Source organism: Chiloscyllium plagiosum, chromosome 36, assembly GCF_004010195.1.
Source record: "Chiloscyllium plagiosum isolate BGI_BamShark_2017 chromosome 36, ASM401019v2, whole genome shotgun sequence".
NCBI classification, from domain to species: domain Eukaryota; kingdom Metazoa; phylum Chordata; class Chondrichthyes; order Orectolobiformes; family Hemiscylliidae; genus Chiloscyllium; species Chiloscyllium plagiosum.
Window position 1 is genome coordinate 12,723,850 of NC_057745.1, and position 23,870 is coordinate 12,747,719.

At 40.8% G+C, this 23,870-nt stretch overlaps 1 protein-coding gene across 5 annotated transcripts in view; it reads left to right on the forward strand.

Moving 5' to 3' along the window:
• Positions 1-10,174: 10,174 nt before the first annotated feature.
• The window catches only part of si:cabz01068815.1 (solute carrier family 51 subunit beta), a 29,311-nt gene continuing 15,615 nt past the window's right edge, over positions 10,175-23,870 (forward strand). Inside the window, exons 1-4 of one of the 5 annotated variants that reach the window (XM_043677334.1) lie at positions 10,175-10,382; positions 14,094-14,175; positions 16,101-16,151; positions 18,751-18,852. In XM_043677334.1, coding sequence (XP_043533269.1) covers positions 18,792-18,852 — 61 coding nt within the window. In that variant the 5' untranslated portion in view covers positions 10,175-10,382; positions 14,094-14,175; positions 16,101-16,151; positions 18,751-18,791. The remainder of the gene's footprint in view (positions 10,383-14,093; positions 14,176-16,100; positions 16,152-18,750; positions 18,853-23,870) is intronic. The other 4 variants (XM_043677335.1, XM_043677337.1, XM_043677336.1 and 1 more) reach the window with 4 other exon arrangements.

The window sequence follows — 23,870 nt, forward strand, 5'->3', positions numbered from 1 at the left end:
GACATTCTCTAACAACAGATTGAAATAACTCTAGAGAGGCCGTTATCCCGTCACCAAGCCACCCTTTATTTACACATGGAGAGTCCTTGACACTGATCCAGCTCCCTCAGAGCCAGCTTTCAGAGTGAACAGGATGTCTGACACTCCTGTTTATTTTTTTTGGGGAATTCCCTGTTTATTTTGGGTTTTTTTTAACCCCCACACTACCGTCTAACCGCAGTAGTGCTTATTTTTTTCCCCAGCACCCATGTTGTGTGTGTGCAGGTGTGAGACACAGAGTGCACGAATCTTACACTCTTGTTTTTTTTTACACTACAGGCAACTTAGTATGGTCAATCCGCCTAACCTGCACATCTTTGGACTGTGGGAGGAAACCGGAGCACCCGGAGGAAACCCACGCAGACACGGGGAGAACGTGCAACACTCTTGTTTATTTTTTTTTCTTTTTTATTCAATTTCCACCACCAGGAAGATAGGAAAACACCCGGGTGGCCAGTGACAAACACTGCCCTTCACATCAAAGGGCAGTGCTGTGTGATCAAAAACAGTGAAGGGGAAGGTAGGGACTAAATCAAAATAGAGTTGGAGGGAATAATCGCCTGTTTATTTTTTTTTTTTTTTTTTTTTTTTTAACCCCCACACTACCACCTAAGTGCGGTAATGCTTATTTTTTTTCCCCCAGCACCCATGGTGTGTGTGTACAGATGTGAGACACAGTGAAAGACAAAAAGTGCACGAATCTTTATTCAAATTCCACCACCAGGAAGAGAGGAAATCACCCGGGTGGCCAGTGACAAACACTGCCCTTCGCATCAAAGGACAGTGCTGTGTGATCAAAACAGTGAAGGGGAGGGTAGGGACTAAATCAAAATAGAATTGGAGGGAGAAATGATGCACTCCACTCCCTGCGGCGCCCACCTCTCCCTGAACAACTCCAGGGTGTTGGTCGACACCGCGTGCTCCTTCTCCAAGGACACCTGGGCTGACACTCCTGTTTATATCTGTCAGCCAGGGCTCCCTGATTGGACCAAGTTAACAGCCCCAATCAGTGAACTTATATTTTATGAGGTCCACCTAGCTGATCTCGTTACAATCCCTACATCCCTCCTGCTCGGAGTCTGAGGACATAGGTCGGTTCTTTTGTTTTTATAGCTCCTCCTGCAGTGTTTTAGCACCAGGTCAGGTTCCTCCAGCTCTGTCTTTAATACAGGTGGTGTGTCATGCACAGTAGCTTGCCTCTTGTGCCCAAAGCATCTCAGAAGAAATAAATTCTCCTCTTCAGGCAACAATGGACACATCCGCTGTGTCCATCTCAGATTCCAAGGTGTCTTCAACGATTGATGGAGAGGAAGAACCCAAGGGTCCCAGAACAGTTGGAAAAACTGTCATGGAGCCGGCTGCATTTTCATCCCGCACTGTTTGCGAATTTGAAGCTTTCATATAGTCCACACACTTGTTCAGGATTGCCGCACCCACCTGAAATTTACACGTCAATGGAGCTGATCTTGCATTGACCATGCCTGTTACCCATGGTTCCATTGCCATGGTTCCTACGCCAAACTTCGCCCCCTGAAGTAAACCGTCTTGTTTGCTTAACGGAGTCCTGTGACCAGAATTGGCATTCCTGATGCTGTTTCACCCTCCCCTCTAAGTCCAGGGAGATCAGATTTAACTTGATGTGGAGTCTTCTCCCCATTAGCAACTCTGCTGGAGCTATCCCTGTAGTTGCATGAGGGCTGGTTCAATAATCAAATAGAAACCGGAACCATTTGGTATTGACTGAAGCTGTAAGCTGTTCCTTTATGGCTGCCTTCACCGTTTGGGCTGCTCTTTCTGCCAGAACATTGGATGACAGATGGTATGGAGCTGTTCTTATATGTCGAATATCATTTAACTTTAGGAAGTACTCAAATTGTCTGGTGGTAAACGATGGCCTGGTTATCTGTAACCAACCCTTCCAGGATTGCAAAAGATGCACACAGGTTTTCTATCCTGTCCCCATGTTTGACAACTGAACTCTATGCATGTCCTGTCGCTTTGAGTGGGTGTCCACAATGACTAAGAACATTGAGCCCACGAAAGGTCAACATGGACCCAGCCATTCACACAAATGAAAGGGAACTGCTGGTGTAAATTTGGTCATTGTTGGCACTCTGGGCACTGCCCCACTAATGCAGCTATGGCTGCACCTAATCCTGGCCACCAGACATAACTGCCCCAAACAGGAAACTCATATTCCAAGAGATCCGCCTGGCTGACCTTGTTACTATCACTGCACTGATAAAAAAAGATTTCACTAAATTATCCTCGTAGATAAAAACTTTCTCAAGGCCGCGCAGTTCTGAAATCAGAGTTACATGAAAAAAATGACTCAGATAAATGAAAGGAACTCCAGAAGGCTAAAAAATGACAAGGAATCTGCTTAAAAGTACATTTTGGCAGCATGTATTAACAGTTTAAATTAAACATTAATGCCAAAAATATGCACAGCATTTAGCATACTCTGAGCTGAAACCCATCAGAAGAAATATTTTGCTTTTATGTTGTCTTATAAACACTCTCAACCATCTGTTGATGCTTCTGTAGAGAATTTGGCCCTTACGTGACAGCCATTATTTTAGAGCAATCTAAATCATTGTCTTAGCTCTGGCAATGAATACTTTGTTGGCAACACCTAAAGAGAATTACTCTTTAATTACGGCACTACAAGGAGTTATAGTTGATCTAAATTTCTGCGCCCTATATCCTGCTACACCCATTCCCTGCTCTCTCATCCCTGTCATCCTTGCTTTAATAATTTTTAACTTCATGTGCTCCATTTTAAATGCCTTTTTGGCCCTATCTTTCCAGTTCCTTGTTACATTCGCCAGCCCTAACTCCCTTTCACCCACTCCAAACTGGTCATTTGTTCCATCATGGACATCCATGTCTTCAATTGCCAATATACTCCACACTTTGGCAGTCCTGTCTGTTTGTTTCCCTCTCTTCTTTTAAAACCTTCCTTAAACGCTACAGCTGACTAAACCTTTGGAGATACTCCCTTCGTAAATTGTTTCTTATACTTTCTCAGATTTTAAATTATCAGGGCACATTTTAAAAGTCAATTTCTTAATTTTTCCAGAGAAGATATCATCAGGTATAAAATAAAGTGAAACAGGAATTCTCTCTTCACTCAGGATTATGTGAAATAATGTGATGTGATAGTTAATCAAATCTCCCCTCTGAGGTAAATAGCAGGTGGCAACCTGTTGTTTTGTTGCATTTTTTGCTTAAAGATAAAATACCTAAATTGCAATGCATTTAAAACATTTGATAAAAAAAAACAAAGTTGTGGTTAACCTCTGATCTGGAAGCTTCCAGAGCTGATTACTGAACTTACTTACTGTAATGTGATTTAACATATCAATCAAAGACAGCTAATCAAAGTTTAGTAATCTAAAGTGACCGAGTCACATTTGCCACCAGACCTTGTTAATTGTTTGGGCAGCTTTTGTTCATTTTTTGGGAATTGAGTAGCACTATGAGTAGCAGATTCTAACCCTGTTTAGAAATCACATTTGTGACTTTGCTAATTGTAATGCACAGAAGAAATCTTTCCCCCAGCAATGTCCAATCTCACCGCACCCTCGCTCCACCACCCCACCACACCCTATCCTTCCTGTGAACCAAACCCATGTTATCTTGAATAGGCACAATTACACTGTACAGTACAAACATTGTAGTACTATAGTTATAAAACAGGTCACATGCATGGATTGTTAAGGTGTAAGAGTGCACTGTACTCTTATGTCATAACACTGAGGGCATTCACCTATGCAAAGTAATTATATCGAAGGGGATTGCATAACCTTCAAAAATGCGATACCATGAGCTAATTTTGTATTTGGCTATGTTAACTGCCATGTCTTGGAGTCAGCATAATTAACCCACCTCATTTTGTGAGATCTCCGTCAAGTAAATGATGGTAAAGACATTGCAATCAGTTCAGTGTCAAAACCCCTGGATCTTGACATCTTTCGCTCTTCATGTCTGTCTAAGGTACAACACTGCCTCCCAAACTTTTCCCCACTGCGACCCAATTTGAAAATTGTCAGCCCCTTGGTGAAGCTGTGACTGGAGGTGGGGTTTGGGGAGTTTGCTGTAACAGCAGTGCATAGCTATTATTCCTGATTCCTGATGAAGGTCTATTGCCTGACACGTCGATTTTCCTGCTCCTCAGATGCTGCCTCACCTGCTGTGCTTTCTGGCACCACACTCTTGATTCTCCAGCATCTGCAGTCCTTACTTTGGTATAGCTGTTATAACTCTGTGAAAGTGCCAGAATGGCCATTGCTGCCTCAAAACTTTCAGCGACCCGCACTATGGGAAGCCCTGCACTATGAGCTTAAAACACTCCTTTATATAAAAAACATTTTGGGAATGTTTGAATTGTGTGGTGAAGACACGTGCGTGCAGATAGGTGTATGATTACATCTGTTTGAATTTAACATTGCAATGTCGAAATCATTGCTCTTTGGGAGGGGGGGGGGGGGGAGGGTCAGTGGAATCAGAAAGTGTTTGACTGAAACAGAATCTCAGATTGTTTAACTTCCAGCTTGCTCATTGGAACCATGTGTCATGTGATGGTTCATGCGGTATCCAGGAGAGATAGGCTTACCAGGGGTTGGTGGGGGGGTTGGGAATCGGCATAGTGCTAGCGCAGACGAATTTTCTCTCCATTGCTGTCATCCCCACCATGCCTTGCAATATCAGGCGTTTTGGTATTTACCATGAACCATTGAAACCAATTTTGCCCCACTCCCCTTTCCAAATATTCAAATACCCAGATGTTTTGTGTTGGTTCTGCTGGTTGGTTACATGAATAGGAGAGGTTTAGATGGATATGGGCCAAATGCTGGCAAATGGGACTATGTTAATTTCGGATATCTGGTTGGCATAGACTGGTTGGACTGAAGGGTCTGTGTCCGTGCTGTATAGCTCTCTGCCCCCCTTGTTAATAGATGTATGTTTCTGATGTATGAAGTGCAGGGGAATATAAGGCTTTCTTCCTCCAAAACTGGAGCTTTCAAAAGAACCTTTGAGATTCTTGTTTTTCAATACAAGGTATTGTTATTGCTTTACAGCCACTTTCATCAGAATGAAAATGGATGGTGCTGCATAAAGTGAAAGCTTTGATAGCTATCTCACAACGCCCACTTGTTACTCTTTACTCCCAGTTCAGTTCCCCATTTGCCCTTGGATTATTTCTAAGGTTGTTGCTTAACAGATAATCAGTTCTTCAAAAACACCATTGTTGCGTTCTTGTGCAACCCCGCATGATTGAAAAATCATGTTTTAGAAACATTGCTTATAGTATTGGTGATGTCATCACATTACAGCTAACACACATTTCAAAAGTTCGTGCTTTAGAAAGTGTCCCCAAAGGGTCAGTGCTGGGTCCACTACTTTTTGTCATTTATATAAATGATTTGGATGTGAGCATAAGAGGTATAGTTAGTAAGTTTGCATATGACACCAAAATTGGAGGTGTAGTGGACAGTGAAGAAGGTTACCTCAGATTACAACAGGATCTTGATTAGATGGGCCAATGGACTGAGAAGTGGCAGATGGAGTTTAATTCAGATAAATGCATTTTGGGAAAGCAAATCTTAGCAGGACTTATACACTTAATGGTAAGGTCCTAGAGATTTTGCTGAACAAAGAGACCTTGGAGTGCAGGTTCATAGCTCCTTGAAAGTGGAGTCACAGGTAGATAGAATAGTGAAGAAGGCGTTTGGTATGCTTTCCTTTATTGGCCAGAGTATTGAGTACAGAAGTTGGGAGGTCATGTTGTGGCTGTACAGGACATTGGTTAGACCACCATCAGAATATTGCATGCAATTCTGGTCCCCTTCCTATCGGAAGGATGTTGTGAAACTTGAAAAGGTTCAGAAAAGATTTAGAAGGATGTTGTCAGGGTTGGAGGATTTGAGCTATAGGGAGAGGCTGAACAGGCTGTGGCTATTTTCACTGGAGGGTCATAGGCTGATGGGTGACCTTATAGAGGTTTACAAAATTATGAGGGACGTGGATAGGATAATTGACAAAGTCTTTTCCCTGGGGTGGGGGAGTCCAGAATAGAAGGCATAGGTTTAGGGTGAGAGGGAAAAGATATAAAAGAGACCTAAGGGGCAACTTTTTCACGCAGTGGGGGGTACGTGTGTGGGCTGAGCTGCCAGAGGAAGTGGTGGAGGCTGGTACAATTGCAACATTTAAGAGGCATTTGGATGGGTATGTGAATAGGAAGGGTTTGGAGGGATATGGGCCGGGTGCTGGCAGGTCGGACTAGATTGGGTTGGGATATCTGATCGGCATGGACGTGTTGGACCGAAGGGTTTGTTTCCATGCTGTACATCTCAATGACTCTATGTTAGAGTGAATTTGCATTAACAAAGCATGCATTATAGCAGAACGATCCGTAGTTTAACTTTTCAAAGTTGGCTACAACGATTTGTACCTGGCTTAATGCTCAGAATAACCACAGCTTTTTATTTCCTAAATCTGTTAACGGAACTGGGGTACCATTGGCTAGCACACACTTGATTTATTAGCCATCTCTAAATTACCCTTGAGAAGATTTGATTGATTTATTGTTATCAAATGTACTGAGATGCAGTGAAAAGTGTTGTTTTGCATGCATACTAGCAGATCATGACCAACAAAGTGCACCAGGGTCACAGAGCAGAGTGCAGAATACAGTGTTACAGCAGCAAAGGTGCAGAGAGAGAGAGATCAGAATTAACCTTTGAGAGGTCTGTTCAAAAGCCTGATAACAGTGGGGAAGAAGCTATTCTCGAATCTATTCAAACTTTCATATCCTCCGCCCATCTGAAGAGAGTGGAAGAGAATATAACTGGGATAGGAGGGGTCTTTGATTGTGTTGGTTGCTTTCTAAAGGCAGTGGAAAGTATAGGATGGAGTCAATGGATCGAAGGTGAGTTTACATAATGGACTGGGCACTATTCACAATTCTCTGTAATTTCTTGCGGTCCTGGGAAAAAACAGTTGCCATACTGTACTTTGATGCATCCAGATAGGTTGCTTTTTATGGTGCAACTGTAAAAATTGGTAAGAGTCCTTGTGGACATGCAGAATTTCCTTAGTCTCCTGAGGAAGTAGAGATGTTGTTGTGGATGAGCCACTTTGTTCAAACTCTCCAGTCCTCTGATGGGTCGATAGAGTCACAGTGCTGTAAGGGAGTAACTGAATGGGAATTGTATCAAGTGACAGAGAAGGAACAGTCATACATTTCCAAGACAGGATGCTGTGTGGCTCAGAGGGTAACCTGCAAGCGGTGGTGTTCCCATGTAACTGCTTTCTTGTCCTTCTAGGTGGTAATGATCATGGGTTTGGAAGATACTGTCAAAGTAACCTGGGCGAGTTTCAGCAGTGCATCTTGTAGATAGTGCATACTGCTGTTACAGATCATTGGTGGTGGAAGGAGTGAAGGTTGTAGTTAAGGTGCCATCAAGTGGGCTATTTTCTGTCAATCTTCTTGAGCATCTTTGCAGTTGCACTCATCCAGGGAAGTGGGGAGTATTCCTTCACATTCCTGAAACGTTTTCTCACCACTGACGCTGTCTGACTTGCTGCGTGCTTTCAACAATTTTTGTTTTTATTTCAGATTTCTAGCATCCACAGTATTACACTTCTGCATTAATACAATCAAAAGATACATAATATGTTTGCCTTTTATGCAGTGGATAACCCCCAGAGAAATAGAGGCAGGCAAAAATTGATATGGAGTTAAAGCGGGAGACATTAGACCAGATGATTAAACACTCGGACAAAGAGGCATATTTTAGGAGGCATCTTCTTAGAGGCTGGACAGAGGTGCTGATTTAAGGGTTGGAATTTCTGAGTGCTGGACCCAGGCAGTTCATGCTCAGTAACTAATGGTGGGACAATAGAAACCAGAAATGGAGAAAAGGCAAGAATGGAAGAAAGTTGAATTCTTCGACGGCTGTGGGGCTGGTGCAGATTATGGAGAAAGGGAGAGAGTGAGGCCATGAAGCAATTTGAATACTATGAGAATAAGTGCTTATTAGAATCATAGAATTGTACAATACAGCCTGTGGAGTTGGCACCAATTAAAACTACTCTCAATCTACACAAGTTCCACTTTCCAATACTTGGTTCATAGCCTTGAATGTATGACATCTAATGAGGTCATCAAAATACTTTTTAAAGAGTATGAATTTCCCACCTCAACTACCCTCCCAGGCAGAGAGTTCCAGATTCCCACCAAACTCTGGTGAAAGAACTTCCTCAAATCCCCTCTAAGCCTCCTGCCTTTCACCTTAAAATCATGCCTCCTCGTCATTGACCCTTCAACTAAGGGGAACAAGGAACTGAACAAGCTACTTTCTGTCCACCCTGTCCACGTTCCTCATAATATTGTACATCCCAATCAGGTCCCTTCATAGTCTTCGCTGCTCTAAAGAAAACAACGTATCCGGCCTCTCTTCATGGCAACATAACTCCATCCCAGGCAACATCCTGGTGAATCTTCTCTGGATTCCATCCAGTGCATTCACATCCTCTCTGTAGTTTGGTGACTAGAACAGCATACAATATTCCAGCTGTGACCTGTGCTCCAATATAATATCCCTGCTTTTATAATCTATAAAGGCTGGTGTCCTGTATGCCTTCTTAATGTATCCTATTAACTGGTCTTGCTTTCAAGGATTGGTGGACAAGATCCCTCTGTTCCTCTAAGTTTCCTAGTCTCCTCCCATTCGTTGAGTGCTCCCTTGTCTTGTTACCTCTTCCAAAGTGCATCACCTCACATTTAGAAAAGTTAAATTAGCTCAAGGATGTTTGTAGAGATATATGTTGAAAATTAGAGACATGTTGCGACTTAAGCTTGTACTCTTCAGGAGAATGAGCTGAAAATGTGGTGCTGGAAAAGCGCAGCAGGTCAGGGAGCACCAAGGAGCAGGAGAATCGATGTTTCGGGCATGAGCCCTTCTTCAGGAATGAGGAAAGGTATTCTTCAGGAGAATACCAAATTTTAAACAATTTTGTTATTTTCCTCATCAACATGTTCTGTGCTATTATGATGTACCTCTGGGAGTAGGTGGGACTTGACCCCAGGCCTCCTGGCTCAGAAATAGAGACACCAACACTGCACCACAAGATCCCCATCCCAGCACTGTGAATTACAATGGAAAGGGGGCTTAATTGGTTGACAACTCAACTCTGATTGGCCAAGTTGTTGCCATGGAGAAAATAGCAATGGACTTAGAAGCGCTGCAGTCAGTCAATAAAAAGGCACAGAGCTTGATCATGTTCTTTTCCTATTTGGAGGATGGTTCTTCGTGTGTGAATGTCTGTCACTTAGAGTAAATGTAACTCAGCCATGTTCCAAACTTGACTGGCGGTCTTAAATTAGCTGCTGATGTTGTGCTCAGTAAATGCTTCCCAATCCAGAAATACATTCAACAGGAGATAATGTGGCACCAGAGGAGGCCATTCTGCCCATTGAATTCATGCTGGCTGTCAGTCCTTTAGAGAGTACTCTGTGGAATGTAATGAAGGGAGATCCAGGTAATACCTTACAATAACTTGGACTGGAGAGGGACTTCCACCCAAATTTTAACTCACTCACTCATCTGAAATGTCAGAATTCCTGCCCTCAGCGCAGTGAAAGGCGGAAATGCCAGTTGGGAGTTTTCATTTCAGTGCAGAGCCGTGTCATGAAGTCATATCTCAGTCACTTGACAGGCGGCCCTCACTGGTAATGTCTAAAACAAACCAGGTTGTTGAGGAACAGCGAGAGGGGCACCGCGGGAAATCCATATTTCTGTGCTGAAGGTCACTGACACCGTCGGGAATAAATAGATGACCCATACGGCCGAGAAGGTTCACAGCCTGACGTTTCAAACCTCCCACAAACAGCAAATAAACCTCCCCCCCCCCGCCAAAAAAAAAGTTTTCTGAATTATTATTTACAGAAATATGAGAGAGACAAGAAATGGCAGGTTATTGATATCTGTGAGAGGTGGGGGACAGAGGAGGTAGGCGGTTGGGTAAAAGGAATGTCATGTCACAATCAAATCCATCTTTATGATCCTGTGAATGTTGAAACAAATTCGGCGAAAGGTCATATCGCTTTCTCAACACAGCGACCCCGCCACTTGTGGCATATCTGATGGGTTTTCAGTCTCCTCCCACTCCCTCCACGGTGCTGTGATCCTTCCCTTTGGTAAATGAGTTGCAGACTGAAGCCTGGGGAGAGGTTCGTCCAAAGTGGGGGAAGAGTCCGCATTTGGTTACGCACGAACATTTGGATCTTAACACCTGCCTCAGCCTGAAGGTTCACCTGGTGTCTGCCCGCTCAGGTAAGACAGCTTCCTCTCCCCACGTTTGGGACTCATGATTGGAAAAGTCATCCGAAATTTGACGGGCACGGGTTGCGGGGACGGGTGAAAGTGTCCTGGGAGAATCGGGACTCCCCCCAGTTTGCTGAGCGTTGGAAATGCATTTCAATAGAAGGTCAGAACATTTAGAAAGCTGAATTTTCCAAATGGACTGGGGGTTGGCTGGGCTGGGGAATGAACAGCTTCTCGGACGCGGGAGGCAATTTCTGCAGATGCTGGAATCTGAACATGAGCATAAAACATGCTGGAGATGACAACGGGTCAGGCAGCATCTATGGAGAGACAGCAAACTAACGTTTCGAGTCGGGATGACTCTTCATCAGAGCTGATGTGAACTGTGGAGGGGGCAGCATTTATAGCGTTAGGGGTGGGGGGATGGTGGGGAGGCGGTCGATAGTGCACATTAAGTGGTCTCGATTTGGTCCCACCTCTCAGAGATCTTTTGTTGTAAATGCAGGAAGATGTGAAGTGGTTCATTTCGGTCAGAACACACAGAGAGAGGCAATCCAATACCAAAGGTTCCAAAGAGGGTGTAGGAGCAGAGGAAGCTGGAGGCTAATGGATAAATGTAGGTGATAGGGCAGGTTGAGACAGCTGTTATGGAAGTGAATGGGATCCTGGGCTTTATCAACTAGAACATGGGAGTGCAAAAGATTAGGAGAAATCTGTATGAAACACTGGGTTAGACTGAATTACCTGCACATCCACCAATATCATTTATGGTATCCGTTGCTCCCGATGCGGTCTCCACTACATTGGGGAGACTGGACGCCTCCTAGCAGAGCGCTTTAGGGAACATCTCTGGGACACCCGCACCAATCAACCACACCGCCCTGTGGGACTGGACGCCTCCTAGCAGAGCACTTTAGGGAACATCTCTGGGACACACGCACCAATCAACCACACCGCACTGTGGCCCAACATTTCAACTCCCCCTCCTACTCAGCACTTGTCCTACCTGCCTATCTTTCTTTCCACCCATCCACTCCAACCTCCACTTTGACCTATCACCTTCATCCCCACCCCCACTCATCTATTGTACTCTATGCTACTTTCTCCCCACCCCCACCCTCCTCTCATTTATCTCTCCATCCTTCAGGCACTCTGCCTGTATTCCTGATGAAGGGCTTTTGCCCGAAACATCGATTTTCCTGCCCCTCGGATGCTGCCTGAACTGCTGTGCTTTTCCACTCTACTCCAGAATCTGGTTTCCAGCATCTGCAGTCATTGTTTTTACCTAGCCTGAATTGGAGCATTACGTCCAGTTCCAGGGAGCATATTGCAGGAAGGTTGGCAAGACCTTAGAAAAGTTTCAGATTAAGACGGTTTCAAGAATCAGGAACTTCGCTACACAGTTAGATGAGAATTGTGTCTAGGGGTGAGGAGATGACAGTTTTTATTTATGCAGTAACACCTTTCAAAATGCAATTGGCTATGTATTTTAAAGAACCCTTCACAGAGCTAGAGCTAATTGGATAGTTCTTTCCCACCCTGGTAACATCCTTGTTAATCTTTTCTGATTCCTTTCAAGTTTCACAACATCTTACCTTTAGCAGGGAGACCAGAAATGAATGCAGTATTCCAAAGGTAGCCTAACCAGTACAGCTACAACATGACGTCCTAACTCCTATACTCAATACGCTGACCAATAAAGGCAAGCATACCAAATGCCTTCTTCATTGTTAGGTAAATTAGTTAACACTTGAATTTATAACAGAGGCAATCTCTCCCAGTTTTTCTGGGTCTTGGTCCCATTCCATTATACTCAGGCCAGTGGAACAGAGTGTTAGCAATTTCCTGAATGTTACAATAGTTTTTCCTTACATATATCATGAAACAGCTATAGTACGTTGTGTTCGTTAAGTCCTCATCTTTGTGCATTCAGTTGGAGCAGAAGCAACCAACAGAATGGAAGTCACTATTTATGTAAATATATGATCACAAACACTAACCTTTGAAGTAGTTTGAAGGATAGATGACAGTGGAATTAATTGATGTTTGTAAGTGCCATTAACCTCCAGGTTACAGTGAAGTTGGAGGCCACATTTTGGACTTTGCTTATGTCAGTCATAGATAGATTAGTCACTGTCAGTCTTAAACTTAACACAAATTCATGTTCCTGCCTGTTGGAATGCATTTGGCAGCATTAGAGAGATACGTCAGAGAACATTATTATGGGGAAGTGTGGATAATGTGCTAACAGAAGAATGCATTGAGCTAACGATTTGATCAATGTGCCAGGAGAGAGACAACAATTTAGTTTGCACTTGACATCAATGTCTTTCAGAGTATGGTAAAGGAACTTCTAGTTTAATTCAATCGATGTGAAACAGCAATACTTTCACATAATTTGTCAACACAGCAATGAGCTTTCTTTCAAGATAATCTTGCTTGTAATAGATTGAGCAATGCAGTATTTTGTAAGTGCGGAATACTTACAAATTTTGGTGTAATGAATGATGTACAGCTATTTGTAATCTATTTTTAAGATCACAAAGCATAATTTTTGTGCATTCCTCAGATCAGTGTGAGAAGCTAATTGTTCTTTAGAGTCTGAGTTCAATTAAAGTGTAGAAGAAATATAGATAAAATGTGACCGGGTGTGTTCTGAGCTTTGGCAGTATCCTGTAAATCTCTTGCAGCTGAAGGATAACAATCACACATTATATTAAAGTTAACTAAATTAAGTCTTTTAGTGCATTAATCTAAAAATCTGGATTTTCTTTGATTAATTCCTATGGAAACAACAACTGAGTAATTATTTACAATAGTATCTCATTGTAATACAGAGGTTAGCACAAGTCAAAGACAAAGCACAGATTGTCCTTCAGAACCAATGCTATTACATGGGTTTATGCAACAAACTTTATGAGTAATATTATAAAATGTTTATCTAATAATTAATTAATTCAGCCATCTATATAAAAGGCATAGTTTGCAAATACTGCCATTAATTGTGATATCAGTACTTATTTCAATACCTAATTAACCTTTGAAAGTTTAAATACCAATATATATAAACAGTAAATTATAAAATTTTCAGCTACACAAAACTGTACAGTTTCCTGCAATTGTGATCTATGTTTTAACTGACAAATGTTTAACTGAATGTATGTGCTATATCAATATAATTCTGATTGTTATAAAGCCTCATATAATTTATAGCTCAGACACAGGCCATTCAGCGCAACTGGGCTATGTTGGTGTTCATATTCCACATAAACCTTCTTATACCTTACTTCATTTAATCCTTTTAACACATGGCTCTATACCAGTCTCTCTCATTTAATACTCTAGCTTCTCTTCAAATGCAACTTATCTCAGCTACTCCAAATTCTACATTCTAACTACGCTGATGGTAAAACAATTGCTTATTGTGATTACCTTATTGGGTTTTTTGATCTTAATCTTATACACTATTTATAACCCATAGTTTTGGACTCTCATATAAGTAGAAATACTGCCCACTTCCTGAGACAGGTGCTGTCTAACAACACTCAAGAAACTCAACATAATCCAGTACAAAGCGGCTTATTTGTGTGGCACACCACCCAACACCACAATATCCAGTGGCTGCATTGTGTATTATCTACAAGTTGCAGTGGAGAAACTCACTGCATCTTTTGTATGTGTATTTTTCATAATCTTAACTCTCAGCATCCTCTTTTCTAGTGAAAGGAGCCCCAGTCTCTTCAGTCTTTCCTGATGGTTATAATCTCTTAGTTATTGACCTGCCATAGATGTTGAGAAAGAGGTAAGTCTGAACTCAGTAACCTTCTGCCTGAAGTGATGCCAAGTATGCATACACTGTGCAGTTGGGGATCCCAGAGATTAATACAAATTCAACAGCTTTCTTTGCTGGAGCTCTCAAACCACCATTCAGAGTTCCTCAGAATCATCTAATTGTTAGCTCGAAAGAAAGACAAGCTCCTAGCTTTCCTTCTTGTTTATTTTGACATCTATGTTTTGGTCCCAAACACAAACCATTACTACAATTATTTCACATCCGTGAATAATGGATCAAGTCCAAACTTAGCAGTTAGTTTAAAGTAATACCTCTGATTTTAAGATGTATTAAAACTATGTCATTCATAACTGTTCTTCAGTTTTTGGAGGGAAATTGCTTTTAATTGCTGCTATTATTTTGCAATCTTACAATCTTATGTTGATCAAATTGCCCTGAGGTTTACAATTGTTGTCTTGCTATTGAGTTCCCTTTATGTGCTTAATCTTCAGTCTTTGCATCTTCAGCAGGGGCATATACATTCATTTAAGCTACTACTCAACCATTTTCCAGTGCTGAGCCTGCAGAAAATATCAGTTCAAGATGCAGTGATAAGAGAAACAATGCACAAAGCTAACTATCTTATAACTAATACCAGAAAATAATTTACTGTCGTTTGGCAAAGGAAATTGTCTGGGCCTAAGCCACCAATCAGCTTCTTCCCTGCTGTTATTAGACTTCTGAAACAACCTCTCAATTTCAAATCTAATATTGAACTTGCTTTTTGTGCAACTTCTTTGTAGCCGCAACTTTGTACTCCTCACTCTGTTCAATCACCCCATGATCTTTGTATGGGATGATCTGCCTGTACTGCATGCGAAACAAAACGTTTCTCTGTACTTAGGTACATGTGACAATAATAAATCAAATCAAATCCTCTTTAGTTGGTACAAATAACACTGAAACAGATAATAACAGTTCAAACGAAAGGTTTATAGTCATAGAGTTGGACAGCACGAAACAGACCCTTCATCCGTCTAATCCAAACCGACCAGATGTCCTAAATTAGGACATTTGCCAACATTTGACTCAGATTCCTCTAAACCCTTCCTATTCATATATCCATCCAGAAGCATTTTAAATGTTATAATTGTACCAGCCTCCACCACTTCCTTTGGCAGATCACTCCATACACACACCAGTCTGAGTGAAAAAGTTGCCCATTATAACCTTTTTAAATCTTTCCCTTCTCACCTTTAATCTATGCCCTCTGGTTTTGGACTCCACTGCGCAGGGGGAAAAAAATCCTTGGTTTAACTTGCCAGAATAGCAATTATCTGAAACATGATGTTTCTGTGCTGTACATCTCTATGACTCTATGAGTGAAATTATCAATAGGCTAACCAAGTAAGGGAATGATATCTGTTAGCTTAATGGAAAAAAAAATTCCATTAAATAAGAGAAATAAGACTATTGATCAGGGACAAGTCAATAAAATTCTCATTGTATGGAGTTTTATTTTCAACTTAATATATAATGGCATTGACTCATAAGTGAAATAGTAGTTTGTTGTGAGTAAGACTCAAGATGTTGGACTCAAAACAAAAGCACATCTGAAACCCCAAACCACACCAAGTCATCATTAGATACAACTGCAAAAACCACCTCTTCAGTGTGTGTTCAATACTATATCTCACTTTAATGTTCAAGTGCTTTATTGTAAATCTCATGCATGGGCTAAATGTATTGGACCTGTCCTATTTCATCTATCTTGAAAGACCATTGGTGGAATGTATGGGCATGATATGTTTACTTGAAACATTAGATCTCTTTCAACTTTATCCTCAGCTATTAAATATATTTTCCTCTGAATAAACAGAAGGAAAACATGTTTTTATGAAATAATCATACTAGACCAAAGAGCTAATCAAATTCACTTTAACTTACATCAACAGAAAATGCAATCTTCTGAAGATATTTTCCCCACATTTTTAAAAAACAGACCAGTGAGTATGATTATCATAACTTTCCAAATACCTGATGATATAAGTCCCTTGGATATTTTTCAATGACACAGCATAAATGTAGATTTCTATCTCGAAAGTAAAATGCAGTATTTTAGATCTGTAGCATATAATCATCACTGTTTAAATGCTGTAATGGAAATTAATAAGTAGTATCATTTTACAGAAATGAATTCATACAATCATAGAGTCACAGAGATATATAGCATGGAAACAGACCCTTTAGTCCAACTTGTCCATGATGAAAAAAATCCTAACCTAATCTAGTCCCATTTTCCAGCACTTGGCCCATATCCCTCTAAGCCCTTCCTATTCATATACCCATCTAGGTGTTTTAAATATTGTAATTGTACCAGCCTCCACCACTCCCTCTGGCAGCTCATTCCATACAAGCACCACCCCCTGTGTGAAAAAGTTGCCCCTTTAGGTCCCTTCTAAACTTTTCCCCTGTCACCCTAAACCTATGCCCTCTAGTTCTGGATCCCCTCACCCCAGGGAAAAGACTTTATCTATTCATCCCATTCATGCCCCTCATGATTTTATAAATCTTTATGAGGTCACCCCTCAGCCTCTGACACTCCAGAGAAAGCAGCCCCAGTCGATTCAGCCTCACCCTACAGCTCAAATCTTCCAACCCTGGCAACATTCTTGTAAATCTTTTCTGAATCCTTTCAAGTTTCACAACATCCTTCCTATAGGAGAGAGACCAGAATTGCAAATAATTTTCCAGAAATGGCCTAACCAATGTCCTGTACAGCCACAACATGACCTCCCAACTCTATACTCAATGCTCTGACCAATAAAGGAATACCAAATGCCTTCTTCACTAGCCGAAATCTACTGGCTATTCCATGGGATCTTTGGAAAGGAAAACCTAGTATGATTTTTGAGAATTGCAAGTATTTCTACCTTGCCATTTCACAAGCATAAAAACGCAACATTATTACAATGATTGTTGATGTTTAGGGCTAAATGCCATTGTGACATATAGCTTTACTTGGAAAATTTCTCAACCTGACAGCCCTATCTTCCTGCAAATGCCCCCAACATGGACTGGTTTTGCTCTGGGAAGCAGGGATTGTGGTTAAATTCAGAAGCTGCCTTTATTAGCTGTTTTCATATAACTACAAAGGCAGATAAATGTTGATGCAGACTGGGTAGAAAGTCTTTCTTGGTTCTTTGGGATTTAATCACAGTTCCATGAGCTGTGAACTCTAGCTCTAGACTACCTCCGTCACATGGCGCATACTCCCATCAATTCCCGTGCCACTTCTATGACATTTCTGCATTCTCCCACTTGCCCAGTATGTGCTACAGATCAAACAGCTACATAATGACAATGGGATGTCTTGGAAAAGGCTTTTAAAAACCCCATTCAAAGATTTGCTTTGAAAAAATCTTTTCTTGCAAGTCTACCTAAAAGACAGAAGAATTATAGTATCAATAACAGAATCTATACTTCACCTCACACCTCTTCATCTTATCCAAACAAATTAATTGATTTGAATTCAATTAACTTTATTATCAAATGTATTCAAATGATAACAGTGAAAAGTTTTATAAGTCTCTACTATAAGGTGCCTAGGTATAGTTTCTTCAGTTACAAGATCTTAGAAAATAGAGAAATAAAATGTCCAGCATTACAGAAATAAAAGTTCAGAACAACAGTCTTCCAACCTGGACCACGCTGGCACCTAGCCTCCAGACTGCAACAAACCTAGCCACCAGTCTGCAACAAACCTTGGCTCCAGTCTGCAACAAACCTAGCCTCCAGTCTGCAACAAACCTAGCTTCCAGTCTGCAACAAACCTAACCTCCAGTCTGCAACAAACCTAGCCTCCAGTCTGCAACAAACCTTGGCTCCAGTCTGCAACAAACCTAGCCTCCAGTCTGCAACAAACCTAGCCTCCAGTCTGCAACAAACCTAGCCTCCAGACTGCAACAAACCTAGCCTCCAGTCTGCAACAAACCTTGGCTCCAGTCTGCAACACACCTAGCCTCCAGTCTGCAACAAACCTAGCCTCCAGTCTGCAAAGGCTTCACCTCAAGGTTCATGAGGCTGAAATGTACAGACATTAAATATCATCAGAAACAGAATAACTTATTAAAACTTCATAAAGTTGCCAGTCAATCAAAGCAAATACTCTATTTTGAGACTGATACTTCTGAGCCAATCCATGAGTAAGTGTTGGAGCTCAGCCGAGTATTCATTAAGTGGTCATCTATAAACTCTATCAAATGAAACAGATGACCAAATTTCTGTTTCTCCAATTGACCATATTACATCTGGTTAATATTTACCGACTGCTGAAAATGTGTTGCTGGAACAGCACAACAGGTCAGGCAGCATCCAGGGAACAGGAGAATCGACGTTTCGGGCATAAGCCTTCTTACCGACTGCCTATAAAAATGATCAATTTAATAAATCATAGCTTTGATTAATAAATTTGTTAACAGATTACACTTTTGGTGTATAACCATCTTCTCAATGCTTTGATTTAATAAAATATTTGAGGGAAGGAGGATTGCAGGACATATGTCAATTCTGTAATTAATAGTCACTTTTTATTCTTTCCCATAGGTCTCGATATATTGGACTTGGCACACACTATAAATTGAAAAATGATCTATAAGCTGAAGAGAAACTCTTTTTGTTGGCTTATTCTGTGCCTGCTCCTGCAAGGTAATAACTGCTAAATACTTGAGAAGGAGAGTTAAATATTCATCAGCAATTTACATTTGCATTGTCTACCTTAAATCTCAATGTAGCTTAGAGCTGCAGAGGCAATAACTAAAACAAATTGTTGTTCGGTAGTACAGAACTTAAGTATTCCTGAAAAAGACACAAATTTTGTTAAAGGTTTTTTTTGCACTCAGCAGGTCATTTGATAGAACACTAAAGGTAAACAATGTTTTATACTGCATGAGAAGAGAGTACTGATTGATTGCCAAGTGGACTCTGATTGGTAGAGATATTGCCATTGAGAATGCACCAGATAGATAATGATTGGGAGTCAACTGCCAAACTTTGTTTGAATTTAATTTAAAGTAGCCAATTTGACTCTGATTGATTGAGGCATTTCCCTGAGGAGCGAACCAGATAATGGCTGTCACCTACTTTGTTAAATTGAAACTGACACAACGTGTGAATGTGTTCATTCTGTCTGCACCTTGTTGAGCTTGGCAGTTAACTGTCAGCCATCACCTAACAGTTGCACTCTCCATGTCAATGCCTCTACCAATCAGAATCCAATTGCCGACCATTCAGCACTCTCTTCTCTTACCAAATAAATGTTATTCCCTGTTAATTTGGTATTCTTGCAAATTGTTCTGATGAGCGCAAGACAAAAAGCTTCAACAAAATGTGTATTTTTTCAGCAATACTTAATAATAGGAAGAAGAAGGCTGGGACGGAGCAATACATTTTTCCATAGAATCTTGCAGTATAGAAGGAGGTGCCTCAGCCTGTTCTGCTCGAGTAATTTCTGTGTTGAAACTATCTAATTAATCCACTGCACCCAGCCCACCACTGACCCCATTGACTTGCAATTTTCTCTTTTCAATGATCACTCAGCTCCTTTTTCAGGAGGCTTTTGCCAGAGAGTGAGTGAGGTAGAGAGGGGAAGTGATAATTCCAGAGAGGTGTGAGTGCAGTGCCTGTTTGCTGCAAAGTGAAACATGAACCAAATGTAACCACCACATCATACTGTGATAAATCATTAACATACTCGTCCAAACAAAATCAGCTTTGTAATCCAATACCTAATACCAGTGTCCATTAAAGTCATAGAAATCCAACCTGTAGTTATACTTAAGTTCCTGTTCTGGGATTGGGCCCATCGCACATTTGCAAACTTCTATGATTCTGCAAAGCTACCTCACTCTCTAACACACACAGCTTCATTCCTCAGAGAAGGGCATGTGCCCGAAACGTCGAATCTTCTGTTCCCTAGATGCTGCCTGAACTGCTGTGCTGTTCCAGCAATAAAGTTTCAGCTTTGATCTCCAGCGTCTGCAGAGCTCACTTTCTCCTCATTCCTCAGAGGCCACTTTTTAATAGGACGTAACATGAGCACAAATTTTACTTTATTCGGGAATTGAAGACAACCATGTTAGTGTTTGATACTTCTCCAATAATCCTATTGGCATTCCAAATGTTACGAGATGTCTTAGCAAGATGTATGTGAGCTGGTGTAAGGTTGGAATGTGTGATAGGGAAGTCTTGAACTTATCAATTCAGCACATTCTGATGTCAAATCAAGACTTGAGTCATGGAAGAAACTGCTACATTTTTATACCAATTCTTGCTAGATACTTTATGTTACAACAGAATTATAATGTAACCACATTCTAAGATAACAGATGCATTTTGCCTGTATTTTGTGGTCAGTCCATCTACATGTGATTTGATCCTCAGAAGAGGATCCATCCTGATGTTGTGCTACCCCTAAAACAGAATATTTCCACCTCAGTAAGATTGCTCGATATTTCAACTCATCTGCTACTGAAATTCTCTTCCGTTTTTTTGTCACGTTTCAACCTGATCGTTTCAACACATTGCGACTGGTCTCCCATGATCTACTTGCTGTGAACTTTTGAGGTCATTGAAACTCCGGCTGCTCAAGTCTGAACTTTCTGCAAGTCCAGTTTCCCTATCACCACAGCTCGCTGAGCGACATTGGCACCTATTCAAGGAATAGCTTGATTTTAAAATTTCCAGTTTCTTTCATGGCCTTACACTCCCCTTCCTGTATTCTTATCCAATCCCTAAATCCTCCAAGAAATCAGAACTCCTCTCATTTCACCTCTTGTTCATTGCAAATCATAATTGCTCCATCATTGACAGCAGTGCTCTCTGTTACATAGCCCCCAAACCTTGGAATTTCCTCCCTATGCACCTCCCTCTACTTCACTTCCCATCCTTAAGATATTTCTTAAAGGCCAGCTCTTTGACCACACTTTTGGCTACCTGACTTAATATCTTCTCTGAGATTTGGTTTTAGCCTTTGATTTGTAATAGATCTGCGAAATGCCTTCATTACTCTAAAAGTGCAATAGCAATATAAGTTGTTGTTGTCTCCAATAGTGATAAACACCAGTATGTTCATCACTATTGGGAAGTGGAACTGTACATTTCTAGTGTGCACATATAAATGTAGGAGCTGTAGTTTGGATTACAGAATCACAGCAGTATTACAGAACAGAAGAAGGCTATTTGGCCCAATGTGGCTTCACCTGCTTTTCAAGCAAGCATCAGTTGCTAATACAATCTCCTGCCTTCTCCCTATACCCTTGTACATTGTTTCTATTCACCAAAATTATCCCCTCCCCTCTTGAATACCTCAACTGAGCACCAATGATTGCCCACAAGTTATGCTGCTTTTCATGCTCTTTCTCTAGAACAGATATTTTAGGAGAAAGAGTGCCTGCTTTGGAGCACTTCACCGTACAAGGTCATCAGTAGAAGAGGTGAACAGTGAAAATACCTGTTGGAGTTAAAGGAAACAAATAAACAAAGCTCTCGTGTTTTTCCACTGCTTTCTTTTAGCACAGAGGACAATTTTTAATTAACTTGCTAAAATACAAACTCTCCCATGAAACATTTTACTGTCATATCTGGTGATAAGAGATACAACTCACATTAACTCACTCCAGAATGGAGATGGATGACAATTTGAACCTTGATTTATGGTATTCTGAAATTCCATGGAGGAAATCATTAGCTGGTTTAATTTTGTTAGCTACCTCTCTAAATTGCATTGACTCATGTAAAACTACTCACAGAGACCAAATTTGTAATCAGAATTAAAGACCACGATGTCTCACTCTTTGAGACATGAGAGCAGATTGTAGCAGTGTCACATCCACATTCATTCAAAAATGATTGTGCATTAATAATTGAACAAAGCTTTGATGAAAAGACATTGCAGAAATTATATTCAAGCAGAGAGTGGTGTGAGAAATATGTAATCTAATAGTATTGGTTCATAAAACTAGGGACTTAAAGAAGTTTTTATTTCAACGTCTACTTAATCGTGTTAATTCCAATCACAGTGCAAAGTTATTTGCATTAAATCTAAACTTTACAACCCCAGGTAATTAAAATTTTGATATTCAATGCATTACACATTACTGGGTAGAGGTTGAATAAAATGGAACATCTCTGAAAGAATAGCGCAGTTTAAAATATGAGTATTTAAACCTCAAAAATCTGGTATTCACCTGTTAAAACTATGCAACTAATAAGGAAATGGTATTTCTCCTGGGACAGAGAAGTTAATTTCTCAGAAACCATCTTACATTTTCAGCTAGGTAGAAGAGATTACTGATCAATGTTGGTAGGAAGGAATGTACAGCGCATCTAGAGATAACTGGTTTCTGGAATATCATTGAAAAGAGAGAAGCATTCTTTATGTCTTGAACTCATCAGGACAAGTGCAAAAATGCCAAATGTGCTGAGCAGTCAAGATGGAAAACATTTGCAACACACCTCCCTTTTCAACTATGTTCCAGTTCTTTACTACCAAGCGACAGCTCATGTTCTGATTCTATATGTTTAACCTAAATAAAGGTGTGTAAAGCAAAGGTGGTTATGCAATCCCACAGATCTCAGTCTCTTAATCAAATGACTTTGCAGAAGTTTAAAGGTCGTGTGCAAAATAGGAAGTACATGGGGATTAGCAAATTTCAGATCAATACCGTGAAGAAGATTGGTGCCCATTAATAGGCTCAGATTTTGGTGTACCTGTTATAGTTACCTGATGCCTGATACTTAACCGCTCAGCTGGATATAAAACATGAGTTTAAAATCGCTAAAATATTAAAGTGGCAGCTATTGCTGTCGACAGTTAATCATGAGACCTGAGAGGTTAAACTCGTGCAAGAACATTTGAAATATACTTTTTTTTTCTGAATAACAATCATGAGTTTTGATTAAAATTAATACCCTTTGAATGTTTATTATATTGAGTTTTCACAAAATTGAAGATTGGATAAAACAAAATCCATGCTTCAAGATTTGCTTGGAGTTGGTTTTAAGGTATTGTCAAGTTCTAGGGATTCCCCAGTCAATGCTTCACCAGGAGTCCTTTGCATTGGCTGAACATCCAATAATTAACTGGATTTCTGTTACGTTCAGCCAATGATTGCAGTGATGACTCACTCCTTTTGAAAAAGTTAGGGTTGTTAGAATCCTAGTAAAATAGTCACCACAGTCCTACTGTGTCCTAAAGTTTAATGGTCAAAATCACTGGAATTAACCAATGGCTTTATCTCTTACATCATGTTACCAATAATGGATATTGATGGTGGAAATTCTGGCAGTACTATTGCTGTAGGAAGGATGGTGGGGCAGACCTTCCTTAAAGCAGGGTTAGTACTTTAATTAGGTGAGCAGGCTTGCCCCTTTCATTCTCAGATTTCAGAATGACTCCTTGAACTGCAAACAAGGTACAGTGACTGAAACCACTGGAGCATTTGCATCCCTCTTAAAGGCATGTTTGGAATCGTATTAAATCACAAAGAATGATTGCAGCTGGACATTTTCTTTGAACTGTCCACTTGTGTCTCAGAATGGGATTAGCATCTACATCCTGTAGGCACCAGTGGCCTCACCTCCATCCAAGGCCTCAAAGGATCCTTCCACATCCAGCAGAGATTTTCCTGCACATCCGAACACCTCATCTACTGTGTCCATTGCTC